The following is a 10,254-nucleotide window of genomic DNA, read 5'->3' as shown; positions in this document are numbered from 1 at the left end:
CGCATAATGAACATATAAGTGCAGCTTATTATCTTATTGCAGTAAATATAGCCAGAAACCAAATGACTCCTGAATTAAATAGCCCATTTATTTGGTTGAATCGACCCCTCAACTAAATGTGTGTAATCTGTCCATTATGTTAAGATGCTCAGTGATGTCCATTCATAAAAGGAACTGAAGTGCCCCAAGGGGAAAATAAGGTCCATTATATTCTCCTCTAGATCCCCACCAGAAATAATGCTTTGTTAATCCAAATACCAAGACAAATATTTAGCAGCCATACGATTAATGAGAAAGTAAACACTTATATTTGTAACCTTTTTATTAATCATTGCCATAAGAAAATTACATTTTTAAAATCAAAAAGAATGAAAGGCCCTTAGTATAAGGGCCTAAAAAGACTTTTATACACTTTGTACATGACCGTTGCAAGACATAACATCTTACATTATTTACAAGCAGGAACATACAATAAAAACAGTCAAAAATATATATAAAAAAAGTTATGTTTTACACACTTGGATTTCAATGTAAACATTCACGCATTTTCATTATTACTCCATATAAAAACCTCAGGGCTTTAAAAAAAAGTAATATATCAAAAGGAGACTACAAAATTCCCTTTTTTCAAATGCAAGCATGTTTTTGTGTTAGTAATGGATTGCACAAAACTAGGGCAACTCATTCCAAGTGAATCTACCACTTGATCCACATGCTATTTATAGCCTATTCACCCACAACAGAAAATATAAAGTTTTTCCCGTTCAAATCTATAGCAGCATTTGTTAACTGTTCAGACAGTGGGCTGGAAAGAGGACTCTCAAAGATATAGGCAAGATAAGCCCTTTTACTGATCAAAAATAAAAACCTTGAAGACTAGTTATAGAATTATGGTCCAAGAAATACAAATTACATTAAAAAAAAAAAGCACAGCGACACTTGTGGCAAAGTGAAATTACTTGATTTAAAAGAAGCAGTGGATAGGTCCTCAAAATAGCGTCGTTAGATAAATGCATTAAAAAGACTTTGTTTTACAGGTTAACGATTAATTCAAGTGTATGTAAAAAATTACTTTGAAGTCGTTTTTCCCCCAGTTTGAAGTAAAAATGGAAATGCAATGTTTTTACCTCTCGGTTAAACTAACTAAACAGTCCAAAAGGAAACAAACTTGCGTCATGCAGATGCAACAATGAAGAGCAAACTTTGTGCGCTGCCAAGGCTATGAAACAACTAAAAAAGGAACATTTACAAAAATGTCCAAAAAAACAAGCCAAATCTATAACCTAATTACATGGTACATACATTTAAACTCATACGGCAGCAGAAATAAAACTCAACAGTCATACAACTTTGTACTGAAAAAAACATAACTTGAATGCATTGATTTGTTTGGAATGTAATGGTTGTCGAGTAGACTGGTCCTGGTCTACTTGTGCAACTGGCTTCTCTCAGAAAGCACGTGTTACAATAACAGAACATGTTGTCCTTCACCAACGCATACGTGGAAAAAAAAAACCAGACACAAGTTGTGGGTGTGTGCTTTTCAACATCCATGCATTTGGTTATAGTCGGCATGTCCGGTATTATTTCAACAAGTGGATATTGTGATTGTGAATCTTCAAAAAAATTGTTTGCATCATTTGTTTCCAATTGGATGCATGTGACGATTGTCCAATAGGCTTTTTTTTACCGTGTCATCCAGCAGGATTGAGATTTTAATAAAAAATAAAGGAGCACTTGTACTCAAACCAAGCCCAAGGCACCGTGAGTTCAAACTTAGAGAAAACATCACTCATTCAAGTTGTGCGTTTCTACCCGCCCATCCCCACTCATCATTTCATCCACCAGCAAGAGACTAGTTCTGGGCCTTTTGAGAGCCCCCCCCCCCCCCCCCGACCACATCAGAGCGACCACAACAATAACCCAAAGTTCCACAATCAGAATCCTCGTGGGTCATGTGATTTGTATGTCACCGGCCTGGAGATTGATTAGTTGACCTGATTCCCAGCAATTTGTCGGGTACTATAGGTGCCTCTTTTGCGCTGCTATGTCCATCTCTCTCTCCCTCCCTCGCTCTGTGTGTGTAGTTTCAAGGCTTTGGGTGGAAGTGATGGTTCTTGGGGTGAAGTGCCGCCCGCCCCCGCCCCCCCAACACTGACAGAGATCGGTTTCCTTGTTCCGCTTTCCCCAGCCTAATCAGTTAAGTGGGAAAATGGCAAAACCAACCCAGTGGTCATCATCTATAGGCAAACTCGATTGGCCATCACTGCGGAGAGGAGCTTGCCAGCTTTAACGAGCCAGAGGGGGGGGGGGGGGACCGCAAAGAAACTAGCGAGGGAATACAGTGGTACATTGTGGAGCGTTTCTTCACGCCAACGACATCGGGGGGGGGGGGTGAACGGTCATGTTCTAAAATAAAAAAAGACTAAAGAAAATTCATAATATGTACACACAAAAAAACCCATCGTTATTGTCTATTTACATCAGTCCCTTCATGAAGAGAAGTTCATTAGAGTTGAAAGGAGGGGGTGCCTGTGTCTAGGTGAGATGATGTCTTAAGTCCAAAACATAAAAGGTGGAGGTAGAAAAATAACCTTTTTATTTAAAGAAAAAAGTCACTTCTTGTAATGCAATATGGGACCACAAAGTGTGAGAATATGTGTGTAGGTGTAGACACAGGTTTATGACCATGTCTGGCCTCGACTCTGTGACGGTGTGGTGCATTTCGTGTGCATCTTCAAACATCTCGTTCCGCACGCGCACCTCTAGTCGACCAGTCCCTGCCACCCCTCCCCTTCCCCCACATCCCACCCAGACGTGCATCAGCAGGACTGTTCAGACATGCTCCCTCTAGTCCGCACGGTCCCCCCCTGCTCCGCTCAGTCTTCCATCCCATCATTCACCGCCGACCCCCCCCCCCACCCCACCACCATCATCTCCTCTAGATGTGCGTTAGCGGGACGGTCCCGCTGAGGTAGTGCTGCTGGACACTGGTGTACCCCCTCTGTGGTCCCGTGGGGTCACTGGAGTCCCCTGGGATGTACATGCTGATCATGTCTCGCAGGTCACCCTGGAGGGGCCCTCGGTGGTGGTTGGGGGGGCCCTGTCGGAGGGGAGTGGGACACAGGCTCCGGCTTGACCATGGACATGGTGACTGGGCTGGGCTGCTGGGGGCTACTGCCATAGGACATCGGGCTGTCGGGAGAGAAGAGCAGAGACTGGTAGTTAGCACTTGTTACCATCAAACAGACATTGCCATTAGTTTCCTAATCGTTTGAGAGAGAGCCTGTAAGCCTAATTGAAGCCCAATTGTGAAAACGGGTTAGGAAATGTTGAAGGCAAGAGTGGCAGTTATCAAATCAAATTTATTTATAGGGCCCGACAACACACGTTAATGTCCCCATGGGCCGTACAGGTCTTCTTTAAACAAGTCAAGAAGACAACATAACAAGAAGTCAAGACCACATGCCTGAGACATTGTAAGACTAAATTAACATGACCATGCTGCTGGGGGAATACTCTTGGAAGCCAGCTGCAGATGAAGTTGTTACAGGACATTAGCAAACTTTTATGGACATGATCGGGACAATGCAAAGAAAGCAAGAACTAATGGGTGGGAAACAGAAATCTTTACTACAAATGAAGTAATGCGTGTAAAATATCTACAACTCACGCCGGCTAACCGGCAGTGAACATAAATCGGCCAGAGACTACCGTTATGTTGAGAAGAAAAAGATCCTAGTAGTAGATGGTGGCTTGCTTGCTGGATTGATAACCTACATCATTCAGTAAAATTGTTGTACCACAAGGGACTGTTGGGTTAAAGTAGAGGATAGAGAGCATTAGAGGCTCAAGGAAATAGAGCTTCATCTCCACAGTGGGAACTATGGGGACAGACAGTCAGAGAGGCAACCATCACTTATTCAGTCCAACATGACAGAGGCAAAAACCAAAAGTACATCACATGACTGAACTGAATTAAAAAAAAAAATGGAATCCATAACACACACCTAAACCTAACTCTTAATGTGAATCCCGTGCTCAAGACAAAATGTCTGTAGTGTCCGATCCTGGAGACATTTCTATATCCAGGACACTGAGCTGCTGAGAAAAGACCAAAGAGACTCAAGGATTTACAATGAATTGGGTTGCGAGCCCCAAAGGGTTTACTTTAAACCCTATTGTAACTGATGGTTTTATTCAGCTTCCGCCACCTTTACCTCAACGCATGGCGCTTTTTAATGCAAGTTGGCAGCAGAAGTTACACAAAAAAAGTGGAACAAGAAACCTCATGGGGGCGCTGTGACAAGCGGTGAAAATTCCAAATGGCTGTATCTCATGAACCATAATGAGAGATGAGACTTGTTACACATTTCCTCGTGAACAATTTTGTCTCAAGGACCAATAACGTCATCCACCATATTAGATTTCCCACAATTAAAACTTCCACTCGGGTGGCTAAGTGGTGCAAGGCACTCGCCACTAACGCAGGAGATGCTGGGTTCGAGCCCAGCTCTCTGCGTTGCTTCCGGCTTGGCTGGTCGTTCATACTAATACAATTGGCAGTATTACGGGGTGGGAAAGCCGGTGGGTGGGGGACCGGACGTTGTGGACAGCGACTCCTACAGGTCAGTTGGTGCGCCTGTACAGCAGAATCAGGAAGCAACGGGGGCAGCGCGAGCCTCCCACACGTTACTCCTCGCTGCTGAGAGATCACGCTGTACAGGTGAAAAGATGCAACAGCTGCCTCCTCGTGTACCGGAGGAGACGTGATGCAAGGCTTGGTCCACATTGCAGCCGACCAGTGGAGGCATGGTCTAACAATGTTCGAGACAGGGGAGGGTAGAATTGTATATACGAAATTGGGATGGGAGAAAAATAGAAAATGGGGAGAAGTAGATAAAAAAAGGCTTTTTTTGTTCTTGCACCAATTTGTGGTCCAATCTCTCGGTTGAAAAACATGGGTGCTGTGAACAAACATTTGTGGAAATAGCTCAGAATACATGCACATGATCAAACGTTGCTTGCATTACTTTGTTTCCAATATGAAAGTTGTTCAGTAATATCAGCTGGTTACAATGATAGCAAAGGTTTGCATATCAGTTAGAAAATGCCAGAGATAGCCATTTACACATTAACTCATTTTATGGATAAATTCTGTCCACTTAACTCAATCATAAAAGCCTACATTTTTATGCCATTTGGCATGATAGAAGAGAATGAAAGCCATACCGCCACAAAAAAACATTGACACAAATAATCCTCACGGGATTAGGGGCACTATAACAAGCGTTGAAAGTCACTTAAATTATCAGTTCCGTTCTCTCAGCAGTCCCATCTTCTCATTTACAGAAGATCCAATAGGCTCCAAACTGAAATATAGCTGAAAGCAGCCTTGATTTAGAGGCTTGCATCCTTGTATAGGCCGCTTTCAGCTATATTTATGTTTAATATTGGGTGAGAGAAGTGACTGATGGAGCCTATTGGATCTTCTGTAATTGGGAAGATGGGACCACTGAGAGAACAGAGAACTGATAACTTAAGTGAGTTATAGTGCCCCCGTGAGGATTATTTGTGCCAATGTTTTACAGTCCCAACAGTAATTCACAGTTAAACTCTTAATTCAAGTGTGAAGTAAGGGGAGGTGGTGTTCACACATTTGGGACTGAAAACGTTGGGATAACTGGTACTCGATACCCCATGCTTGGGAAAATAACAGGATTATATTCTTGAGATCGTTTTTTTTTTATATATATATATTATTGGTGTTCAAATGTTACAGTAATAAGTTAAGTCAAAAAGTATCCATGGCTTCATTTGGCCGATTGTCAGCCAGTTCGCCAAGTCAGAGGAAGTTTAGGCTAGTTTCTGGGGAGGAACCATAATTCTGCACAGACGTGCCTTTCCTGAACTGAAATTACCTCCTCTCCATTTTAGGCGATGAGTCAATATGTTGAACTAGAAATACTCCCAGTCTTTAGAGCCAGAAAGCATCAGATTAATCATAATGAGCGACGTACACCTGCGTGTTCAGACATACAAAAGGGGGGGGGGGGGATCAGAGGGATTCTGCCCCAGTGCATATTTCACTGATCTGAAGGATCAACGCAGCCTAGTTCACACTACCACCTGCAAACCCATGTTGCTCTTCCCACCGTTCAGACACAGCTGATCTCCTATTGCTGTATAAACACAAATAACAAACTCGTTTTGTTTTTTTCCTTCATGTTTACACAGCAATGACCATCTGGGCTGGGTGCCTTGAGAGCATCAGACGGAACCAAGATTATTGGTAATGAGACTTTTGAGGGGAACCAAACAGATCACATGATGAAAAACATATATATTTTATTTGTTTTTAATCATGTGATCAGTGTTTGGTTCCCCCCAGAAAAGTCTTATTACCAATATAATCTTGGTTTGAAGATTGAGCTACAGTAGGGATATATATATATATATCTACTATGTAGCCCAATATTTGAGTGGTTGAGTAGCAACGTGTTTTAATGAGGACGGGTTCCAGGGTGAGGCTACACTCATCTGGGTCCAAGGGTGGCATGGTTGATGAACTCCTGCTGCATGTAGTCAGAGAGAGCATTATAATAATTATGATAGTTATTATACTACCAGGAATTATAAAATATGCCGTTTACAAATGACATGGGCTCATAAGTACAACTCTGTATGCACACACACACACTTGGGACTGGGCAGGCCCAAACAAGTTAGGCCACCAACATGACTTAAACTCCTGCTGTGAGATACTAAAAAGAGCAACAACGTGGGACTTATTAGAGAGAGAATTTTTTTTATGAAAATATAAATAATGGTGTTTGTTGATTGGCATTTTAAAATGCATAAAAAAATACAAAACGTCGTCACTTCTGAGCTTGGTGTGACATCACTCCCGACCTCCAGAGAGTGAAGGGAATTGTTTTCACAGAGATGGAGCAGGGGATTGTGGGTAGAGGACCACACACAAAGTTCTCTTGGCCCATGCAGTGAGGTCATCATGATCAACATGCCATGTAGGATATAGGACCAAAGCAAATCACGATAAATATAGAGTGAAGCGTATCGCCCATAATCAGTAGTTCTACAGAGGTACTAGTCATTGGAATTTTATAGAAAATATTTACAAGTTCCAATTTTCTCCTATCCGACCAAGGTCCCTTTTTTTTTTTAACTAACAAATACAAATATATTATATATAAGAATATAAAGTTATATTCTAATCCACTGCAGTTTCTTTAAGCCACTTTGCAGATCTTGTTCTTCAAAAAAAATCCCACTTGGTGTTTTATAAAGGTTGGAGTTCCCTGAAGGTTTAAATCTCCCAGTCAAACATATTGCTAGATGGGGGGGGGGACCTATAAAGGTTAAGCATCCATCTTCATTTCTGACAAGCAGGTAAGTCCAGTTTGGCAACAAACGGGGTGGATTATCAGATTTAGAACTCAATATTTACTCCCATTCATCAATCAGCTTAGAAAGTTTGTGTGGTGTCAGATTGATTAATTGAAGGGGCAGCTCGTCTCATAATAGCCTATTGTATAAAGAAAAAAAACGAAACCCTGGACCTTTATTTGAAAATCATTATATACTTCTCTACAGATTACTTAACAGAAATGAGGACTTACAGAAAACTAAAGAAATTAAAATAGAGCCCTCAACCAATGTGCCAAAGAGACAACCTGTTGCCAGAGCAGCCCTGGACTAGGAATTTAGTGCGTCAATTGCCACGATTCAGTTGATGCGATGTTCCTCACACGGCGAGTTAACTCTCCTCGTATCAGCTAATTGAGGGACAAATCGGTTATCATTGTGTGCTTAATTGGAATGTAGGCCAGTGCTACGAGGGCCTTGTGGCCAATCCATGTCCTCTCAATGGGTTATTTAACGACGAGCTTTAGTGGAGGGGAAATAGCAGCCATCACTTTAGGAGATCATCATTTTTGGTTTCAAGCGGGAGATACGGCTCATTATGAAAACCGCACAATGAGTGTAACCAATTGGCCAATCATTAGATTAAACTGAATTAATTCCGAATACTTATTTCTCGTGTCCTGACATATATAATGGGGAGGAGAGGCACATATATGGTTCCAAACAGGCAACCATTACACAAACTGGCTCTACTTGTATAACTCGACTACAAACATTTCATTCTGATTACAAGCCGCCCGTGTCATGAGAATTAAGCTCCACCGGCTATAGGAATGTTGTTGGAGAACACGCCTATAGGCCTCGCTAATAACTGTTAACATGTCGTTGACAAAGTGCTGTAAAGAATAAACCATCTCACCTGTATGAGTTGCCTCCGTTCATGTAGGTCTGCGCCGCGGTCATCGCAGGGGGGTACTGGAGGGCCGACAGGTCGTAGCGGTGCAGCTGCTGCGTGTAGCCGAGGGCCTCGCCCTGCATGCCCGCGTACCCCCCGGCGGGGCCCCAGCCGTAGCTCTCCATCCTCGGGCTTCCACCTTGTCCCTGAGCCGCCGCCGCAGCCAACAGGTTCCCGGCCGAGAGCGGGTACTTGCCCACCTGAGTGTCTTTCTTCAGCAGGGGTTTGGTCTTGCGGCGCGGCTTGTACTTGTAGTCCGGGTACTCTTTCATGTGCACGGCCCGCAGCCGCTTGGCCTCGTCGATGAAGGGCCGCTTCTCGGCGTCGGTCAGCAGCTTCCACTCGGCGCCCAGCCGCTTGCTGATCTCAGAGTTGTGCATCTTGGGGTTCTCCTGGGCCATCTTACGCCTCTGGCCGCGGGACCAAACCATGAACGCGTTCATGGGCCTCTTGACCTTGTCCATGGGGTCCGCTCCGGGCGGACAGGCGCTCTTGGACCCGGGGTGAGAGTTCCCGTTGCCGCCCATCATGCCCCCGGTGATGTTGCCGGTCACCGGAGACATCCCCTGGGCGGTCTGGTGTGAGGGGGGCTGGCCGGTCGGCTTCAGCTCGTGCTCCATCATGCTGTACATCTCGGCCGCAGATTGTGTATAGCCCCAAAAAGCAATTATAAAAACGGGATTAAAACTGAACTAAGTAACTTTGTCGCAGCCGCTGTCGCCTTTCTACCTGGCGACGTGTGGCGGGAGCACGCGGGCGCCGGCTGGTCCAAATGATCAGCTAATTAGTGGGAGACAGAGAGCGGCACGGTGCGGTTTATCAAATCAAGAGTCTGCGCGAAGTGTTCTTCATTACTTCCCGAGAGCAAAGTATATAGGCTTTGAAACAGAAAGTTTGTCAACTTGTTGTAAAAAAAAAAAAAACGAAACGAAGAACTTATTCAATCGGTATCTCGCACTTGTCTTCTGTTCTTTCGGGAAAGTTGTAGACAACCACTTGTTGGAGCATCGATTCACTCGCGACTGTGTTGACAACAAAAGTTCACCGTCTCTCTCACGCGGTTGTATCCCCGGGGCCGACCAATGGGCTGCCGGAGGGCCGCCCCCGTGCGCGCGCTCATTTGCATCTGAAAAGGCGCGCGGTGGGTGCGTGCGCACGGTGAGCGAAGCACTTGTTGATGGGGGAGTGGAGCGTTCTCGCTAAAGAATAGTAATATTCTTTCAAATGATCTCATCTCAAAGTGGGAATTTCATGATGGTTATTCCCGTCGAGTTATTTATACGTAATATTGTGCTAAACTAATAGCCGTGCGTAAAAATCGACCCCGTTGACCAGTAATGTTATGTAACGATAGTGGTAATAATAATATATACGCACGCGGTATTTAAAAAAAAATAAGACAGTATTTGATTTATTTTCGTTTATAGTTTCTCTGACAAAATAGAGACCAATACAAATGCCTGTCTTATCTTTATGGGAACGTATTAATTACTACTTGGTAACTCTTTGAGAGAGCACGTGTCGGTGATGCATATTATACCCAAATCGATTGAACCTCTATATCGCCTTTATTAAACTACACTCATAACAAAGTACCTATTTCAGATCGACAACAAAGGTAATTTTTTCAGCAAACGAATTAACTCGTTGTTGTGTCTGCGTGCGAAGCCAACTCGTTTATTCGAGACGTCTGACCCCCTTTTCAAACGATTGTCTTGAAGACGTGTCTCTATACACGGGTATTGATTCGGGTACAATGGCGCTCAGAATTACTTTAGGGCTCCGTGAGAATAAGGAAGAGGTCTGTTGGTTTGACCAAATAGACCTTTTATTATGCTCCTCTTTCCAAGGTCTTTGTTACGAGCACTGTTTCCCAAAACTACAAGGGGCATGCTGGTTCTCAGTCTATCGAA

The 10,254-nt window shown here is 43.7% G+C and overlaps 1 protein-coding gene across 1 annotated transcript; it reads right to left on the bottom strand.

Annotated features, from left to right (window-relative positions):
* Positions 1-2,800: 2,800 nt before the first annotated feature.
* Positions 2,801-9,363, bottom strand: sox19b (SRY-box transcription factor 19b). Its single transcript, XM_084327497.1, is given in 3 exon segments — positions 2,801-3,103; positions 3,105-3,195; positions 8,306-9,363. Coding segments are annotated over 3 exon segments (921 nt in total). The 5' UTR covers positions 8,974-9,363; the 3' UTR covers positions 2,801-2,941.
* Positions 9,364-10,254: the final 891 nt, after the last annotated feature.

Source organism: Notolepis coatsorum (genome assembly GCF_963971535.1).
Source record: "Notolepis coatsorum genome assembly, chromosome: 13".
NCBI lineage: Eukaryota > Metazoa > Chordata > Actinopteri > Aulopiformes > Paralepididae > Notolepis > Notolepis coatsorum.
The sequence above is the reverse complement of the archived record's forward strand: the minus strand, read 5'-3'. Positions and strand labels throughout refer to the sequence as shown.